At 36.6% G+C, this 21,239-nt stretch overlaps 2 protein-coding genes across 4 annotated transcripts in view; both read right to left on the bottom strand.

Annotated features, from left to right (window-relative positions):
• Positions 1–449: 449 nt before the first annotated feature.
• On the bottom strand, positions 450–8,415 carry ube2c (ubiquitin-conjugating enzyme E2C). 2 transcript variants are annotated; one of them, XM_079628002.1, is made up of 13 exons: positions 7,888–8,415; positions 6,773–6,843; positions 6,547–6,643; positions 5,467–5,565; positions 5,301–5,366; positions 5,066–5,122; positions 2,331–2,392; positions 2,200–2,245; positions 2,047–2,105; positions 1,871–1,931; positions 1,707–1,778; positions 1,545–1,600; positions 450–791 (listed from the first exon to the last, which is right to left on the bottom strand). In XM_079628002.1, the coding sequence occupies exons 1-13, from the start codon at positions 7,960–7,962 to the stop codon at positions 674–676; spliced, it is 939 nt and encodes a 312-aa protein (XP_079484128.1). In that variant the 5' UTR covers positions 7,963–8,415; the 3' UTR covers positions 450–673. The 2 variants fall into 2 exon arrangements, with proteins under 2 accessions (XP_079484128.1, XP_079484127.1); XM_079628001.1 differs by having other exon boundaries at positions 2,200–2,257; positions 7,888–8,316.
• Positions 8,416–11,106: 2,691 nt separating this feature from the next.
• Positions 11,107–21,239, bottom strand: part of pcif1 (phosphorylated CTD interacting factor 1) — a 22,704-nt gene continuing 12,571 nt past the window's right edge. For both annotated transcript variants that reach the window (XM_079628664.1, XM_079628663.1), the window contains exons 6-16: positions 19,811–19,965; positions 17,720–17,867; positions 17,541–17,624; positions 17,364–17,463; positions 17,113–17,275; positions 15,495–15,670; positions 15,309–15,395; positions 15,037–15,221; positions 14,303–14,396; positions 14,030–14,205; positions 11,107–11,893 (exon numbers count right to left, since the gene is read on the bottom strand). In XM_079628664.1, the coding sequence (XP_079484790.1) occupies positions 11,626–11,893; positions 14,030–14,205; positions 14,303–14,396; positions 15,037–15,221; positions 15,309–15,395; positions 15,495–15,670; positions 17,113–17,275; positions 17,364–17,463; positions 17,541–17,624; positions 17,720–17,867; positions 19,811–19,965 (1,636 nt within the window). In that variant the 3' untranslated portion in view covers positions 11,107–11,625. The remainder of the gene's footprint in view (positions 11,894–14,029; positions 14,206–14,302; positions 14,397–15,036; positions 15,222–15,308; positions 15,396–15,494; positions 15,671–17,112; positions 17,276–17,363; positions 17,464–17,540; positions 17,625–17,719; positions 17,868–19,810; positions 19,966–21,239) is intronic.

The following is a 21,239-nucleotide window of genomic DNA, read 5'->3' as shown; positions in this document are numbered from 1 at the left end:
TTTAAATACCCCCCACCCCCCCACACTTGTAATAAGCCAGAAAATCGGTTAAAAGTAAGTTTTTGTTTGTTTTTTAATTCAAGATTACAAAAGATACTAAGGTAAAAATATCACAGCTCCATTGTGTAAATGATGCCGCTAAAGGAAGTAGCTTTGTTTTTGTTCTTTAAAATAAAGCTGTATATTTAACAAGCGAGAAATAATGGGGGAAATGAATATGACTAAGTACATTCCCTTTTAAAGCAGATATGACAAACCATATGACAAATTCATAAAATATATTTGTTAAAAAAATATGATAAATGTTCAGGAAAAACACACACAAAACAAACATACAAAATGTCTATCAACCACAGAATTTAAAAAGTCTTCAAGGCTCTATACGTGCCTCATTAGATATTCAATTCTTTAAATACAAATTCATGAAAAAGCACACATTTTTTGATAAAAAAGAAAAAGAAAAACAAAAGGAATCAGATCTGTACCGTGAATTGAAATGTGGAAATTTGATTTGCCAAGTTAACCTCCAACACAACCATTACTGGGCAACTTGATCGTAATGCCTGGGTCTACAGTGTACATCGCCAAGCAAACAACAAAAAGTTACAGTTATGCTAAATTGATAACACTGAGAAATGTCCGTGGTCCATCGACTTGCCTGGCGAGTTTGGCATTACATGACAAGATCATTTTCTGTTTTCTGAGCTTCCATTGCCTTCTGCATCTTCTCCACCATCCAAATGGGCACCATAAATGGTTTCAATTCATCCAGCTTCAAGTCAGGACAGTCCCTAAGAATTCAGAGAAAATATGATGATGCATGTTCCCACTAACACATGGAAGCTTGTTTCCTCAACTGAATAAAAAATAAAAGGTAATTGCAATTTATTTTTCAAAAATTCCATGATATAAACACGCAGTTGCGAGTTATAAAGTCACAATTGTGTGATGAAGTCAGAATATAAACTCGCAAATCTGAAGTTTTTTTCTCAGCATTGCATGACAAAAACTCACAATTGCGAGTTATAAAGTCAGAATTGTGAGATACAAACTCGCAATCACAAGAAATAAAGTCAGAATAGTGAGAAAAAAATAGAGTTTGTGAGTTAATTTCTCACAATTCTGACTAGAATTCGCAACTGAGAGTAAATATGTAATTCTGAGATTTTTTCCCCCACAATTCTGACTTAATATCTCGCAATTAAATTAAATTTTATCTCACAATTCTGAAAATGAAAGGAACACTCCTCCGTTTTTTGAAATAGGGCTTATTCACCTTCTTTCCTACATTTAGATAGGTGGGCAAATTGATTTTTGTCTCAGTGCATGCATTGTTTTAGTTTGGCAGGGTCGCTTCTAGCTTAGCTTAGCATAATGAATGGAATCCTTTGTTGCCAGCTAGCATGTACTGAGTAAAAGTGATCGTTTAAAAATCAATTATTGTTTAAATTGTTTTATTCCGTGGCAGATACAAGCTTTTTATACTAAAATGTATTTATAAGTCTTTTATATATTTTATTTAGTAAGAAAATGTGTTTATTTACTTGTAGTCATCATTTCGGGCAAGATCAAGAATATCCTCTTCTATAAGCAGATAGGCCTGAGAAGAGAAACAGTTTAAATAGGATGATGGAGAATTGTAATTTACTGCTTTTTTAGAGAAAATAAATAAAATAATTGTAAACACAAACACGTAATTTTCTCACCATCTTTCCACCTGTGGCTCTCATGTGCTGTCTTTCTGAAAGCCAGTGTTTGTCCTGAGCATCTGCGGCGTACTGAGACACAAAAGATATTACGGCTCGTTCCACATGAACACAGAAACGGCTTAATCAATGTAAAAAAAAAGTAAAAAATAAATAAAAAGTACCTTGAAGATCTCTGCGTGTTTGATGTAGATTCTTCCTCTTGTACCACCCATTCCCAAAGCCCTGAAATCATTTCCATTTGTTGAATGAATACGTACAAATCACATGTTTAATGTTAATGTCAGCTTGCTATAGTAACAAAGACCAAAAGCATTTGAGCAAACCTTTGTACACTTACTTATTTGCTCTGGATCCCAGAACGAATGTGCTGTTCTCACTGAGTCTGGATGGGTTCCACTATACAGACATCAACACAGACACATTAATATCATATAAACATGTCAGTATCAATTATTATGGCATTTTAAACCAAAATGCACATTATATCTACCTTAGGTCCTTCTCTCTTTATTGGCTCGGATACTTTGGGTTTCGCTCTGCGGAATATACTTTAAAAAGTCAAAGGCTTGAATATTTAATATAGGGAGAAATCAGATTAAAACCAATTGTAGGGAAACTTACGGAGTGCTGTACTGGGCAGTTCTGTCGTACTGTACAACTGGACCCGGAGGACGACCTTTCCTCTGGAAATAAACAACAATTATGTATTTATTATTGTTGGTATTCAGAACAACAGCACTCTTGCTTGTGTGGTAATGTTCATTTAATATGCTTTTTCGAATATTACCTTTAATGCAGTGTATGTAATATAGCTGTTTGTGAAGGTAAAAGGTCTGTCAGGTTTTAAAAATAAAACAAATACATGACAAATAAAGTTAATGTCTGCTAAAAGAAAGGATCGATTCTGAAATGCCAAAATGAGTCGGCAGCAATTCCAGTCTCACGTCCTGTTACAAATCTACATAACAAATTTGCATAATGCCAGCCTATGGTCTTCATTGGCTGCTGCGAACAACATCAACTTAGCCCCGCCCTCAAACACTGTGGCTGTAGTGGAGGCCCCGTTTACACATACTTTATTTTGAAAAACGGAGACATTACCCTTCGTTTGTTCCCTTCGTTAACACGCAAACGGAGAACTCGCCTCTGAAAACGATCCTTTCTAAAAACTTCTTAAAAAGGTCAGATTGGAGATTTTGGAAAACTTAATTTGCATGTTTGCATGTAAACTGAGAAAAACTGAGTTTTAGGCAGCCGACGTCACAGTATGCGACTATTTTCTGGATTCTGATTGGCTAACGTGTGCTTGAGCTTCTCGTGACACTGCCACCTACAGGTCTGGCATGCTCTTGACGCCATATACACGGGTTTGTGTAAACAAACACTTTTCTGAAAACTGACAGGTGTGCACAATGTTATTTTTGAAAACAGAGAGGCGTGAAATGTCCATTTATGAAAATAGCCGTCCACGTGTAAACGAATTGATACAGAAAAATGTTTACGCTAACGGTACGGTTCGTATCACTGTGTATTAGTGCTGAGGAAGATCCAGAGCTGAAGTACAGATATGATAATGGCCATTTTGTTCCTAACACACGCTGTAAGCTGACTTTCGACCAATCACAACAGACTGGGCCATCTGACCAATCAGAGCAAAGTCGGTTCTCGGATAGGAGGGGTTTAGAGAGACTGAATCTACGAACAAACCGTTTTCAGACTTTTTATGAGATATGATGTTATGAGAATATTAAAATGTTTTTTGACTTTTAATGCATGTTAATGTTTTGTAAGAGACTCCAAAACATAAGGAACCTTTAAAATAGAATAATATAGGCACTTTAAAGGGTAAGTTCACCCAAAAATGAAAATAACGTCATTAATGACTCACCCTCATGTCGTTCTAAGCCCGTAAGACCTCCGTTCATCTTCGGAACACAGTTTAAGATATTTTAGATTTAGTCCGAGAGCTTTCTGTCCGTCCATTGAAACTGTATATACAGTCTACTGGCCATGTCCATAAAGGTAATAAAAACATCATCAAAGTAGTCCATGTGACATCAGTGGGTTAGTTAGAATTTTTTGAAGCATCGAAAATACTTTTTGGTCCAAAAATAAAACAAAATAAGACTTTATTCCGCATTGTATTCTCTCCCGGGTCTGTTGTGAATCTGCGTTCAGGACTCCGCAGTGACGCCGCTGACGTAAGACGCTGATGAAGTGTAATCTGGTGCGCCCGAGCTTCGTTTACAGTCTGAGGGAGACGCACGCTATATTCAAGCTATTCTACATTGTTTGCGTGGATATCATTTTTTTAATGGTGCGTAAATGTGCATGTCGCGGATGAGACACTTTTGCAGCGTGCGTTTCCCTCAGACTGTAAACGAAGCTCGGGCGCACCAGATAACACGATTTTATTACCTTTATGGACATGGCCAGTAGACTGTATATACAGCTTCAATGGAGGGACAGAATGCTCTCGGACTAAATCTAAAATATCTTAAACTGTGTTCCGAAGATGAACGGAGGTCTTACGGGCTTAGAACGACATGAGGGTGAGTCATTAATGACATTATTTTCATTTTTGGGTGAACTAACCCTTTAAGGGAATTTACAAATGGGTAAGAGGGCTTGATTTTATGCATTTTTATATATATACACTACTATTAAGTCTTTTAAAAAACTTAATAATAATTAATCAACATTGATAATAATAATAAATGGTTCTTGAGCAGCAAATCAGCATGTCAGAGTGATTTCTGAAGGATCCTGTGACACTGAAGACACTTGAGCACAGGAATAAATTCACATAAAAACAGTTATTTGAAACTGTAATTTTTTTTTACAAATATAAAAAAAATAATAATATTACAATAACAGAAATGATCAAATAAATGCAGTGAGTGAGTGAGTGAGAGTGTGTGTGTGTGTGTGTGAGTGAGAGAGTGTGTGTGTGCGAGAGAGTGAGAGAGAGAGAGAGAGTGTGTGTGTGTGTGTGTGAGTGAGTGAGTGAGTGAGGTGAGTGTGTGTGAGAGAGAGTGTGTGTGTGTGTGTGTGTGTGAGAGAGAGTGTGTGCGTGTGTGTGTGAGAGAGTGAGAGTGTGTGTGTGTGTGTGTGTGTGTGTGTGCGTGTGTGTGTGTGTGTGTGTGTGAGAGAGTGAGAGTGTGAGTGTGCGTGTGTGTGTGAGAGAGTGAGAGTGTTAGTGTGTGTGTGAGAGAGTGAGAGTGTGAGTGTGTGAGAGAGTGAGAGTGTGAGTGTGTGTGTGAGAGAGTGAGAGTGTGAGTGTGTGTGTGTGTGAGAGAGTGAGAGTGTGAGTGTGTGTGTGTGTGTGTGTGTGTGTGTATTTTTTCCCTCTTCACCTTTTTAGGGACGGGGCTGTCTCTCTGGCCAGATGTGTCGTCCGGCTGCCGTGAACGCTGTGAAACGAACAAACAAACAAAAAAATAAGAAACCCAGAAAACAACAATTCAGAATTGAATTCAAATACATCAGAACTAAAAAAATATCAGACGTATTTATAGGTTTTCACAGGTCATCACTGAGATCGGAAATGAAATTCTCAATGAAGTGCATAACAATTTGGATAACACGGACCTTCACTGTGGCGTCAACACTAGGTTTCTGAGCCGTTTTCTCCGCATCAGGAAAGAGCAGCTTCGCCTAAAACAGAACATTTCCAAACATTTACCTCACACAGGCTGATTCACCACTAATGTTAGCCTAAATATTTGACAAAATGTGTGTATAAATGAAGTTTTACATGTTCCAGGCAGTTTCTGCAAGCATCTCTGATGAGCTGATCGGGCTGCACTTCTCCACCAACGTTCTCCTTCACATTGCTGGCCGCCTTCTCAAAAAACTGTGCCGTAAAAACAAACACAATGGGTCTCATTCATGAAACATTCGTAAATATACAAGTAAATATGTGAGTGATCTGCGCGTAAAGAGACCTTCCCGAAAACTCTTCTCCTGATTCACAAATATTTCGTAAACGTCAGATGTGATAGTGAAATGTGTGTGTTAATGAATTCCAATCAGTCGTAAATGGGACGCGCGTGCACGCTCATTCTCAATTACCATAAATCCCGCCCATTAAATCCGACTGACAACTATATATGGGCATCACATTACGACACCAAACAAAGGATTTCCACATGTCTTCTCAAAAGCGAATGAAAAATAAAAATTTCTCATTATCAGATAATATTTTATTATCAGAAGTTCATTCAAAACGCCACATTTTATTTTCAAGCGTACATAGTGGCGTATCAGGTCCTAAAAAAAAGGAAGCTTGGCAGATATTACAGACGCAGTTACTGGAGTTTCATCTGTTAATCGAACAGTCCCAGAAGTGAAGAGAAAATGGTTCGACATGAAGCTCGACTGGAAAAAACAAATTAGTTCACTTCGAAAAAATAAAGCCCAGCCCTATTGAAAGCAATTAATTATTTGATTAAAGTGTTCCGTTTGCAGATGCTATCACTGGCTCTCATAATAAAAGTAAAAACGAATGTAATTACTATATATCATATTTTTTCAAAATGCTGTGTAAATATGTACCCGATTAAGGTGAATTAAAATGTAGCCGTTATTAATAAGCAAAATGTTCGGATGTTAAACGCATAATTACACGTGGCTGGGAGCAGGTGTATATTTCTTTCGTACCAACTAACATTTGGGAAATACGAACATTTTAATGAATCCGAAAATGTACGCCAGAACCACTTTACACACGATCTACACAAAAATTCGTTCTGCTCGTGTTTCATGAATGAGACCCAATCAGTGCAATTTAATCACACACACACAACCAGTCCCGAAAAACGCATGTGTCACTCACCTTCATATACTTTCTAAACACAGCAAGGATGTCGTCGTTGAAGCTGGGCTGCAGAACGGTCCGCAGAAGATCCATGGAAATGACCGGATCTGTATAACTACACATAATGACACGTTCAGTCGAACAGCGATGTTTTGAAAGAGCCACAGATGTCTTACAGCATCTTAACCTGGGAAAGTATTTTCCCAATGGAAACTAATCTTGAACTACACATTAGCGGACTTACCTAACCGTCATCTGTGAGCGCCGTCCCCTGCGATGCACCTGTCTGTGTTTGATCATGATGTTCCAGGGATTCTGCCATTAAAGTGGAGATATATAATTCATCATTTTTATGCCAGGATCACACACACTGTACATTTTAATATAATGCTCAATTTATAGTTGCATGCAAAGTGAGATATTTCAAGCCTTTATTTGTTATAATTTTGATGATTATGGCTTATGAAAACATTTTCACAATATTCTAATTTTGAATTTGGGGTTTTAATAAGCTATAATCATAAAAAATTATAACAAATAAAGGCTTGAAATATCTCACTTTGCATGTAATGAGTCTATATAATAAATTAGTTTCACCTTTTAAGTTGAATTACTGAAATAAATGAACTTTTGCACGATATCCTAATTTTTCGAGTTTCACCTGTATATATATATATATATATATATATGGTCTCATTCTTACATTTGAAGACTGAGACTAATTTGTTCTTAAAAATAAAAAGAGAAATGAAAAGAAAATAAATAAATAATTAGATAAAACTTTCCAGTAATAAAGATCTAGGAACTTAACTATCATGAAAATGGCAAAAAGTGCAAATTAAATGTGTTTTCTTTTTCTTATGGGAAGAAACATGACCCGGAAATGTTCTTTACAAGTTTCATATTCGGTTATGATGAGAGAATGATGATGATGATGATGAAGATGATGAGGATGTTTGACTCACCACTGACTGTAATGAGTCTATATAATAAATAAGTTTCACCTTTTAAGTTGAATTACTGAAATAAATGAAATTTTGCACGATATTCTAATTTTTCGAGTTTCACATATGTAAGTTATATATATATATTACACTTGAAGAATGAGACTAATTTGTTCTTAAAAAAATTATAAAAATAAATAAATAGATAAAACTTTCCAGTAATAAGGATCTGGGAACTTGACTATCATGAATGATTTCCAAAAAGCAGGCATAATTTTCTTTGTGCAAATTAAATATGAGTTTTCTTTTTCTTATGGGAAGAAACATGACCCGGAAATGTTCTTTACAAGTTTCATATTCGGTTATGATGATGATGAGAGAATGATGATGAAGATGAAGATGATGTTTGACTCACCACTGACTGTACCTGCTGCTCAGTGAAATCCTGCTGGAGCCATTCCCGGCGTCCCTCGCTCCTGTGGGCCCCCATCACTCACAACCAATGAGGATCGATAGAGAAGCTCCAGGGGGTTTCTTGATGTTGATCGATAAGTGTTGCACTTCACTGTCGCTGTGACCTGACAGCAACTCAATGCAGCCAGAGAGCTGACGAGCTAACTCACACCCGTTTAAACTTTACTACAAACATGCATTGAGAATAACGGGTTTAACGGCATGCATTTAGACACAGTGGAAAAGTCAGAAAAGTCACTGTTTGTCAAAGTTCGAGAGCTCGATGAATTGTCAGTCGCTTCCTCAAGCTCAACAATGCAGTGACGTAAACAAGAATGCAATCGACCTATCGCACTTTCTGTCACGCACGAATTTCAAAATAAAAGTGTGCGTTCTGCAGTGCGCATGCGCATCCCGATCATGGGCGTGGCCGCACTTCAGATTCACTACACGGATCGAGCGGCCATCATTGTTGTGGCACGGAAGCTGCTTGTCCGTGCCGTGGCTGTTCAAATAAATATTTTCCCTGCAAATGTTACATTTCAAATATAAAACTGTGTTCATAATACAAACGCCATACTTTAACTATCGGTGTGTGTATGTCATACAACGGTATCTATTTCGTTAAAAAAAAACGACGTTAAAAACGTTCCCCATGCCATGATAATAAACGACTTCCATATTTATGTACTATGGTATTGCACAGAACTACAAGGTACTTCAAAGTACACTATGCCAAGTGCTAATAAGCATGGTATTACTTATGGAAATGGTATTACCATGTTACCATTTCCATAAGTAATACCATGTTTTATGAGCACTTGGCATAGTGTACTTTGAAGGACCTTGTCTAAGCTGATGACACTTGTGTGAGGACAAGACCAAAGTATGTACAATAAATATTATAACAAAAAGCCAGAGATGGGTTTATGATTTCAATATTTTACTGAGAGCTTTTCTGATTCAGAGGAAAATCTTTATACCACTTTAGGTGATGGGAAATGCCACAACACAGATAATATACAGGTAGAAGAAACAAATTATATAAGCACAGACATATTTACATTCACTGAATCTTTGTCTTTATCAGAATAAGATTACAGGGGAGACATTCATGGCATTTTAGAGGACATTGAATCAACAAACGCAATGGCGACCAAATATAAATCAATCAACATGACTGATAAATGCAAATCGGTTAAAAGCCTAGTGTGGCAAAGCTTACAACTAACTAAACAATATAGATTTGTACAATTTATATATTGTTTTTTTTTTTTTGTAATGCAAAATATCAGGTCATGCACAATAAAAACCTAAACACACTTTTTTTGTAAGAAAACAAAGAACCAAAAGAGAATTATAAAAATAAAGTTATGGATAAATGGATGTTTTTGCTGGTTACACTTTATGCATTACTGATGCAATCGTACACGGTTCTACTTTAAGATGCAAGATAAATTCCTCCTTTTTTTTTAATAACACTTTGGTTTAGTTTAAAACAACTATTTCATAAATTCTATAATTCATAAACAGTTTAGAACCAAAAAGTTAAATAAAATAAAAAAATCATGGTGAAAAAGACATCTTTTGTGTTCTTTTCAATTACTCACAACAGCCGTGTGGGAAAACAACAAACTTCATATCCATGTTCTGTACAACATCTACAGTTTTGCTGGTGATCCACTCTGGGATTAGGAAATCCAACAAGTGCTCGATGCTCAATGTGATGTTATGTTGGATTTTAAAAATGGCAAACTGGGTTACATTACGCGTCAAACCACTGGAATGCTTTTAAACCGAATATAAAAGCCATTTCCCAAGTTTGGCTACAAGACAATGTAGTCCAGTGATGAAAACAAAAACAAAAAACTATACTTACTTACAGATGGAAGTGATTGGGTTAAATAAAGTGATAGTATACAATACGAATTACTACATGCGTATTAACATGGCAAAAAGAAAAAGAAAAAAAAGAAACACCATTTTAGTGTTAATAATCGCAACATTTAAAGTCCAATTGTAGCAACAAATTCTATCAATAACTTCTCTTTTCCTTTTTTAAAATGTACATTCAAAACGCTGCCCAGTGATACAATTTAAACTCAATATGTAAACAAATTTCTATGATTAGAAGAAGAAAAAAAAAATCAACTTTTAAAGCACTTTTCACATATACGAAACAGTGAAATCAAGGCAATAGCAACCAATTTGAATAACCGGACGCCGATGCATTTATTAGAGGAAGAATAAGCCTGGTTAGCTTTATCTTCGTTGGAGTTTCCAGGTGTCTGTGCTCTCAATTATAAAACACCCGAAATGAGAGGTAGACTCACCGGAGAAACACGAGGGGCGTACGCCATATTTAGTAGCTAAATCATTTTTCAATAAAACCACAAAGAGTTGGAATAATGCTTTCATAACTAATAAGAAATTTTCTTTTTCCTCTCGGCTAAATGCTACAATTGATGTGACCTGGAATGCCATGATAGGACTTAAGGTTCACACAGGCTTGTACTGTACAGAAAAGAAGACCGCAATAAAAGGTACAAAAAAACTATTTCAGATTTTGCTATTGTGTTCTGTACAAATATTTTAGGAATAAAAGAAAACGGACTGGATATAACTGCAGATGGATGACTACTACTCTGCTCGTTTACTGATCTTTTGTGTTATTACATACAATATATATTCTATCATGAAGAAATCAAACATAACCACTCAACTTGGAAAGGAACGCCTATGAATTGTGAAAAAAAAGGGGTGTAACAGGAGCCAACTATTGATCTGAGAAGCATGATGTCATGATGAAGGCTTTTAAACATAGCTGCCTGATCGCCAATCGTCTTCTGACACAGAATTATCTATAAAAAAAAGAAAAGAAAAAAAAAAAGACAAACATCGGTGCCTCAACTCTATGACAGCCTCATATTCCTGCCAGTGAGAAAAGCACAAAGTTAAAGCGTGAATGTCAAAGCCTGTCATATTTCACTCCAAAATCAGCAGAAATACATTTTATTTTGTTGGAAAATGAAGCCGTTCTTTTTTTTCTTGCATTGTTAATTTTTTCTATACATTATAATGCAAAAAATGTATAAAAATATCCAGAATGTATTTCAGTAAAGATACTTCAATGCTAATATATTTCATTGTTTAATTCAATTTAGGCTGATTTTTAAAAAAAAAATAGCATTGTAACAGTAACCTTTTAACTGTAATACAGTAAATAATTACTGTATAATGAATGGAAATTATGTTATTAAAGTTTAAACACCATTGAGAATAATGAGAACTACAAAAAAATTGAAAATTGATGGGGAAAAAAAGCTTCATTTTCTTAATGCAAAATATTTTTCTTTTGATCTTGGTGTGAAATATGACGTGGTTTAATGACTCCCCCAAAAAGGCTAAAAAAGAAAAGAAAGATTATGATATGCTTCTCTACATTTACCATCTCTTAAAAAAAAAGAAAGAAAAAAAAGAAGAAACTATCTATACACTGATAAAAAAAAAAAACTCAACCATTATGAGACTCAAACCCCTAAAACAAATAATATTAAATAATAGATGCGGAAGTAAACAAACATGAGTCTTCTTCTCGCGTGAACATCTAAACCCAACAGCGCAATATTATACCTCTCATACAATCACAGACTCTTTCCCATGAACATACATACACGTGTCCACACGCCCAGCGCCGTGTCTAAGTGTTTGTTGTGTCCGGCGCAGTCTTGTCAACAGGACTGCTGTTGTCTTGACTCTTAGGGGTTCGTTCCTGGGCCGGTTTGGAGTCTTTATCTCCGGTACTGGTTGAAGAGGGACCAGGTGAGGGCAACGAACGCCCGGAGACCTTATACGCCCCCAGGAGCTCCTGGATTCTCTCCGTAGTGGGCTCCCATTTGGCAAAGCCAGCATTGTTTTGGAGGAAAATGATTGCTGTTCCATGGACGGCCTTGTAGTACATCTCATCTCTGAGAGAGACAAAGTCAAGACAAGTTAAAACATCGGTTTCGTGCAGTAAACAAGCTATGAAAACCACTAGAACAAGGAAAATTGGGGTGGGCGATGGGAATTTTTAATACTCCTTGAATGACTCCTTTGAACCGATTCATTTTAATGAATGGTTAAAACAACTGATCTTTCCAACACTGAACTCACGAGACGTCTGAATCGGTGTATAACTAATCGCTAATCGGTAACACTTTAGGGCTGGGCGATATGGCTGAAAACTGTATCACGATATAAGTGTTTCATATCGGTCGATATCGATAGTTATTGATATTTTTTTAAAATAAGGACAAGGAGAAAAATATATTACATTTAAAAAAATATATTTTAAACGTAACCTTCCTCTGATTATAATCCCCTCAGTTATAAAGGCATAAATGTCAACACAACCATGGCTGTGCTCCAAAGGGTGAGCGCGGCTAAGGTGGTAAAACAAGTTTGTGGTATTACCAGTCGGGGACGACAGTCTTGCATCATTTGCAGACGACGCAGCGCCATGCCTCGCATTTAAAAATCAAACACATTATTCTCTATGAGTGTACACCACACACCGCCAGAAACGGCTCAGGACCGTGTTCAAAATCCTGCCGCGCCACAGAGCGCCATTTATATGGTTTAATATTAAATTGAAATTTATTTATCTCAAATTAATGAAATGTATACTGACTTCACCCTGTGCTGCAATATACATTTAGCTTTACATTCATTTACAGAAATCCGCTGCTTGAATGAAAATTTAATAGCTGGTATATATTATTAGGGCTGAACGATATTCGATTTTAACATCGACATCGCGATGTGCGAGTGAGCGAGTCACATCGCCGGAACATGCGATGTGAAGGGTAGTAGCACAGTAGCACCAGGAGACATTACATGCGCTTCATGAGGCACGCGCGCGGTCTCTTGCTCTCTCTGCCGTGCGCTACACGGTTTGGAGCACAGTCTCTGTCTCGCGGGCGCGCTCGCTCTAGATTCCGGAGTTAACTAATTCGCGGGCATCAGCCGCTATCAATATGCGGGAGACTCCCGGAACTTCCGGGAGACTTGGGATGTCTGTATTTCTATACTGAAATAATATCGGCATTAGAATTATTGATTTTTCATTAGGCTATTTTTTTGGTGCCCCCTCTCAGCTCTTGATCCGCGTGGAGCGGCGACGCTGACAGGCGGTGTGGTGTAAAGCTGCTGTTTAAATGTGTTCGGCTTTTCTGTTTACAGAAACATGTTCTCTAATCGGTTTAGAAGATTTAATACAAAATATATTAAAGTTTTATATAATTTTGTTTATTTCATATGATTATGATGACCAACATCAACAGTTTTACTTTGGCACTTTGGCTAAGAAAAGTTGACTTAAAAGATTGTGAACCAAAATGCTTAAGTTGTTTTATAAAAAATATATTTATTTTAAGTTATATTGTTGTAAACCAATCAGGGGGGTTGGTGTAAAGCGGCTGTTTTATTTAAAAATGTGTTCTGCTTTTGTGTTTACAGAAATGTTCTAATTTTGGAATAAAATATTAAGTGACCTTTTTGTCACTTGTAATGAAGCTTGCTTATTAGTGAAATTATTAATATCATGGAATGGTAATTATTGTCTTTAGCCTGGAGTTATGGCTCTCAATATCCCAATATATATCGTTGGGGGAAAAAATATCGCAATGTATTTTTTTTCCCAATATCATGCAGCCCTAGTACATATATTATCTTAATTCCATAATGTCCTTAAACATAACAATATTGCTGGCCATAAACTGAGAAAGTGCGCGTCCGGTGCGCGACCCCCTTTAGCGTGTCACTCCCTATGGTCATTCCCTACCTTGCTAGGTTACCAGAGAGTGAGTGCCTTTGTTCATGCAACCAAACTTGCTTCGCAACCTCTGGTTTCTTCCCGAAGAAGATTTTTTTTTAACATAAAAAGTACAGTTTGCTAACTCAATGTAAGCTTTAAAACAAATAAAACCACTTTTTTGACTACCTTTTCCCACACAGTGCTATCAAGAATCAATAAGAGAAATCTTTTTTTCCAGATTCACAAACTTTCAAGAATTTCAGGGATCCGTGGGAACATGGCCCAGCCCTACTAACAAATGTCTGACCTTTTGCAGATGTGCTGCGAGCCGCTGCGGTACTCGTGCTCGAAGGGGGGCACGATCATCTGGTGCCTTCGGAAGCGACTGGACTCCATCCGTGTCAGCGCAGGGGTCGGCGGGTCACGCCACTCTGGCACAAAGATGATGAAGGACAGTGGCTCGCTGGAGCGTTCCAGAAGATCCTGAGAAAGACGGAGAGACAGTGAGAATCAGTACAGGACATTTTATATGACGATATTCCAAGCTAATGAATTTGGGGCGAGACTAAGAGTCACACACCTCAAAGCGTGTCACCATGGCGTCCATGAGCTCCTCACAGAACGGAGGGTTTGCCTCAAATGAGCCACTGGCCGGAGAGAAGCTGAGAAACGGCCTGTGAGGACAGACATGAGGAAACGGTAAAGCAAGTTACGCTTGCTTTTATATAACGGCAGTAACAGATTCATTATAATTTGATTACATTTGTGACATATAAATACACACACACACACACACACACACACACACACACACACACACACACACACACACACACACACACACACACACACACACACACACACACACACACACACACACACACACACACACACACACACACACACACAGGTGAAACTCGAAAAATTTGCATATTGTGAAAAAGTTCATTTATTTCAGTAATTCAACTTAAAAGGTGAAACTAATATATTATATAGACTCATTACATGCAAAGTGAGATATTTCAAGCCTTTATTTGTTATAATTTTGATGATTATGGCTTATGAAAACCTTTTCACAATATTATAATTTTGAATTTGGGGTTTTCATAAGCTGTAAGCCATAATCATCAAAATTATAACAAATAAAGGCTTGAAATATCTCACTTTGCATGTAATGAGTCTATATAATATATTAGTTTCACCTTTTAAGTTGAATTACTGAAATCTTGCACGATTTTTTTCGAGTTTCACCTGTGTGTGTGTGTGTGTACACATTTACCATGACATGTGACAGTCAAGAACCCATTTACATACCCTCGAGATCCAAAGAAGCCGTCAATGTCCGGACACGCGGAGCAGAACTGCTTGAAATAGCAGTTCAGTGGAGAAGCGAAGCACTCAAATGTCACTCCAAACTTTTTGTTGAGAGCCTCAAAGACAGGAACAGGCAGCGCCCCCTGCAGGCCAGACCCCTCGTTCACACCGGAGCCAAACATCACCTGTAATTGACAAGAGGGTGGAAACACACAGTGATGCTGCGTTTGCTTTCCTGATTGGTTACCAATGCTTGTAAATTTGAGTCTTACCTGGTATCTTTTGATGAGGCACCACACACGCGACAAGAACTTTTCAAACCTTGGGTCATCTATACAGCTGTATCGATAAAGCAGTTCCTGTTTATGCCAGAGAAAGAAATGCAACAAAATAAGAATCCAATGTAGTGCAAGTTTCTGGTTTTAATTTGTTTTGAGCTTGTGTTAGCATGTACACACCAATTTGGTGAAATGACCACGGTTGACCTTCACCATTTCCCCTTTATACCGCAGACAAGACATGTCATTCTCGAAGTGCAGCTCAACACGCGGCTGAGGAGGAGACGGGATGGACAGTCTGACTGGATAACAATACACCAGCCGGTCCTGAACCTCCGTCGACTCGGTGCCGTCCACTTTAAAGCAAGAAGAGTAGTTCAGAGGGGGTCTAAACAAAGTCAAACCAAGAGCGAATATCGGCACCAGGGCCAAAAATTCATCCTTTTTTGGAGTTGGTCGATTTTTGTCTAACAATGAAACCCTCACTGACCATTTTCCAGATTCATATCTCCATCTCCTACCTGTATTTGACTGATTTTATTTAAATTAATTGCTATAACAGTTTCACAGGTTATTACACGGCTGATACAAATTCAACAATATAATAAAGTGCTATCTAAAAAATTCAACTTAGAAGAAAAACAGACTAAGAGACTAAACTGTTAATACAAATATATAGAGGATTCTTTAAACTAACAATGATTAGTTGTATTTATTTAACTAACATTAACAAAGGACTATAACTTCTGTACCAAATGCAGCTATTGCTCATTCATTGTTAATGTTAGTTAATGCATTCTTCTTCTTCTTCTTATTATTATTATTATTATATAACTAATGTTCACTTAATTGGGCCTTATTGTAGTGTTACCTATTGTTCTATAATTATTTTGCACTTTTATCTGTTTGAAACATGTTTACTTTATACATTTTTGTTTATAATTTTATTCTATTTAAATGGTCCAAGTTCTTTTTGTTTAAAAAAAAATTGTTTGCAACTTATTTCAACTTATCACAATCATATTGGAATAATACTGTACACCATGATAAATGCTTCAGCAATTATCGTAACACAAAAATTTGATACCATCACATGCCCAACAGTACAGTACTAAAGTGAATAGGAAAAATAATAATAATGTAACAAACTAAATATATATAAAAAAATGTTTACTCATTTATAATGTTAATGTATCACAGTATACATTGGGTCTTTATATATAAAAAAATATAGCTGCCTTTTAAATTTTAGAACATATTTTTTAACTTAAAAGGTAAAACTAATATATTATATAGACTCATTACATGCAAAGTAAGATATTTCAAGCCTTTATTTGTTATAATTTTGATGATTAAGGCTTACAGCTTATGAAAACCCCAAATTCAAAATTATAATATTGTGAAAAGGTTTTCATAAGCCATAATCATCAAAATTATAACAAATAAAGGCTTGAAATATCTCACTTTGCATGTAATGAGTCTATATAATATATTAGTTTCTTCTAGAACTTTTTCACAATATGCTAATTTTTCGAGTTTCACCTGTGTGTGTGTGTGTATATATATATTTATTCAAATTCCAAATTTGAAATTAGAATACTGTGAAAAGGTATTCATATAGCCATAATCATCAAAATTATAACAAATAAAGGCTTGAAATATCTCACTTTGTCACAGTATAAATTGGGTCTTTATATATGAAAAAATATAGCTGCCTTTTAAATTTTAGAACATATTTTTCCCACCACATGATTTATTTCAAATAATTTGCATTCTGCTTGCCATTTCCATCTCCTACCTGAGATGTTGCACTCTTTAAGTAGAGTGTGGTGAGCCTGGCGGATCCGGCGGACATATTCTGCAGAAATGTGATAGATCTTTGAACAGATGCCCTCGACAGAGTCCTTCGCCACAGACGCCACGTGAGGGCCGCACTGCTTCCGTAAGTGCTCGAGCCGATCCTGAGGAATGATCCATTACGGTCATGCACATGTACGCCTTAAAAATGCTGTCTAGGGTAGGCAGCTCTGAACAAAACTGAGAATGTACCATGTAGTCCTCCTTGCTGGCAGAATGGTCTCGTCTCAGCCAGTTCATCGTGTCCTCCACGTTCCACTTCACCACCTTCCGGCTGTCAGGAGTTGCATTTCTGTGCAAACATGAAATATACTTTCAAGCCACGTTCATGTTAGTCTCAAAACCTTAGCAACCAACATTTATAATTACCTGGAGTCAATCATTTTCTTGGCCGCCTCTGCATATTTAAACAGGAGTTTCCTGGCCTCTTCCTTGTATTTGATGCGAGAGAGCCTAACATGTGTTGAGAGGCAAGTTAGAAAATTATAAAAGCACTGAAATAAGCAACGAGGAACTTGGTTATACGATAAAGAGTGATGTTTTTGTACCTGATGGGGATGTCGTTCATGATCTCTCTGAACATGGACGTGGAAATGACCGGGTCGCACTCGCTGGGCAAGAGCGGATCCGGACCTTTATCCACAACCTTTCTCTCCAAAAGCCAGCGGTTGAAGGATTCCCGCGGAGGCTCTATGCCTGAAAAGTTAGTCAATCTCCAATTATTCCTAAATAATAATAATCTCTAAATTACAATTACACAATTCAAAAGTTCAGGGTCAGTAGAGGACTTTTGAATGCATTTGAAAGAAGTCTCTTTTCTGCATTTATTCACTCAAAATTACAGTAATAATGTGAGATATTTAAATTTACAATAACCGTTTTCTATTTGAATATGCAAAGCTGAATTTTTAGCATCATTACACCAGACTTCAGAGTCACATGATCCTTCAGAAATCATTCGAATATGCTGATTTGCTGCTCAAGAAACATTTCTGATTATTATCAATGTTTAAAACACTTGTGCTTCATATTTTTGTGATACGGATTCTTTGAAATTTAAATCTTTTACATTATAAGTGACTTTACTGTTACTTTTGATCAATTTAAAGCATCCATGCTGAATAAAAGTATTAATTTCTTTTAAAAAAACAACAACATTCTACTGACACCAGTATATAAAGTTTATAAACTAAGTAATTAATATTTATGCAGCTCATCCTCTTCATCAAGTTACCAAATGTTTTATAAGACCCATGCAGCATTTATGATTCAAACTTTGAGACAGCTGCAGTTTCAATATTACTTTCCTTCCGGTAGCTTTGCAATGCATTCATTAAGAGTTAACATTTACCCGGACTAGTATTGGCTGTGAATATGGAGGTGGGTGACATGACAAAAACACTACAATGCTGATTTTGCTACACTGGTATTAATATGTATATAATATTGGGATGGGCAACAATTAGTCGCGATTAATTGCATCCAAAATAAAAGTTTGTGTTTACATAATATATGTGACCTGATCCAGCAAAATGAGTCACAGTGACCCACATTTCAAAATTGAGATTTTGGTATTAATGGAAAGAGGAGACCATAAGCTTTCAAATTATATCCTTGATTGGTTGTGAAGATCCTTGAGGCCGTCTGCCCTCTTTTTCCAATTGAAAACCTGAGAAAATCGCTTTTAAAGTTTTTTGCCAGTTTTTTGTTGATATCTTTCAAAATCCATTGCATTTAAAGGGATTAACTATTTATTTTACAGCTTAATTTGACCAAAGACATTAATATATAACACCACGACATTTCTCAAATTAATAATATTTACGGTAATCTTTCTGAGGAGATCTGCTAGCTTGTTTACACAGGATAGCTGGACCAATCGTGTGCCGGTCAGTCGAAACGCTTGTCGAAATGGCTTCCCATTGACAAATGATCAGTTTGTGTACATTTCTAAGCTTCTTGATTGGTTCTATACAACGTGTAACACCATATTTGGAGAGCAGAGATAGTGAGGTTTCAGGAGATACCCGGGAAATGCTCAGAGGTGACAAGAGGAGTTGAGAAAAACAATGTTCATTTTCAGCGAATTTAGTAAAACATTGTTAACTTTAATAGTCATTTAAATACCTTTACTCAATTATTTGGACTACGAAACTTTGGGAGATTATTTTTGAATGTCTGTTCTTTGAAATTAGCACACAAAAAAATATATATATATATTTAATTGTTTTTCCACATAATTGGCCCATTATATAGCTGGTCACATGTGTGTACTTTAATTATTTTGCATATATATATAAATACACACACATGCATGTATATATTTAAGAAATATTTGCATGTACTGTTTATATATTTATATAATTTAAATTATATATAAATAAATAGAAATCTTAAATATATACATGCATGTGTGTATTTATATATACAAAATAATTATACACAGTACACACACAAACTTTTTTTTTTTGGATGCGATTAATCGCGCTTAGTTTTTTTTATTGTTGTTACTTCTTGATGTATGTTAACCGTGAATGATTTGAAAGGCGCCTTAATTATTATAATCTCTCATATGCAGAATGTAAAGCTTTTTTTATGGGGACATATTTAGTAAAACATGACAGCTGCTTCTCACACACCCTCGCGCTGAGAGCACAGCTCGTGGTAGTGCTGCCGCAGTTTGGTGGTGAGTTGCGCTCTCTGCAACTCGATCTCCGGGTGTGGAGGGAGGTGGTTCACTGGGGCTCGCTCTCGGATCACAGCGTTGGTCTGAATGTCCAGGTCCCAGTACACTCTGAAACACAAAGTCCAGTTCAGACATGTCAAGGCACAGAGTCATATCATGTCTACAGAGCTCAACAGCTGAAGGAGCTTACTATGAACCCTAAAATAACTAGAAAATCAAAGTCATGCGTCTAACCAATAGAGCTGCACCATTATTTGTTATAAGGGCGCAATCTCGATTCAAACACACACGCGATCTTATTCCTAAACGACTATGATTCGTCTGTGTCTATTAAACCTTTGACAAGCATGATCACAGCGAACATTCAGATCTGTGTTTGTGTTGCCGCTGATCCAGGGAGAGCAGATGTTGTGTCTGAGTATGAAACCGCTTCACACACAGTCTCATTATTTCGGTTACAATACTTCAATGATCATACAAGTACTGGGATAATAAAAGTATACACAGTTCGGATATAAACACTGATGTATCAAAATAGAGTAAATCAGTCAAATCTGTTGGTTAGTTACGTGCCTCTGTAAGGCCTGCCCAATCGGTCCAACGACGATAAGTCATAAGTTTCTGATAAGTAGTGCTGGGTATCGATTCAAATTTCAAGAATCGATTCGATTCCGATTCTCAAGATCTTGAATCGATTATCATTATTCGATTCGATTCGATCCGATCTGATCCGATATTATATTTTTAAAATCAAAAGTTTTAACTGTTCATGAACAATCAAGTGTTTGTATTAAATAACATTCACAAACATACATTAATGTTGTAAAAATGTATTGTTCACTCAATGTATTGATGTTAGATAAGGCATTAATGTTAATGAATGGTGTCTTAATGTAGTGTTACCAACTAAACAGGAGATAAAACGTGTTTTATTTGACTTAATTGACTGTCCTTTTATTTAATCCAAAACTGCGTTCATATTTAAAAGGCCTTTTAAACTAGATACAACGAACCGCACACGATACCACTTTAGGGGCCGTTCACATATCGCGTTTTATGCGCGTGCAAATTCAGTGAGAAGCACTTCAATGCATCTCAACAGGTCATGTGACAAAAACAAGCCGTAACAACATGGAAAGCTCGGCCGAACAGCTGATCATAGCTGTACAGGGCGGCTTTTTATTTCTCATCTCAATGAATATATCTAGTAGTAAAGCTAATGCAAGGGCTAGAAATCAATTAATTATTTGATGATACTTCCTCGTCATCATGGAGAGCGCAGTTTGCACGAGTTTGCACCGCTTTCTCCTCTCAACAAGCGCGTGCTTTCCCTTTGCGTCTGCCGTTGCTATGCAACCATGAACAGAGGCGTGCCTGGAAAA

The sequence above is a fragment of the Phoxinus phoxinus genome (assembly GCF_949152265.1).
Source record: "Phoxinus phoxinus genome assembly, chromosome: 11".
In the NCBI taxonomy this organism is placed as follows: Eukaryota; Metazoa; Chordata; class Actinopteri; order Cypriniformes; family Leuciscidae; genus Phoxinus; species Phoxinus phoxinus.
Note: the sequence above shows the minus strand (reverse complement) of the source record. Positions and strands in the feature narration are given on the sequence as shown.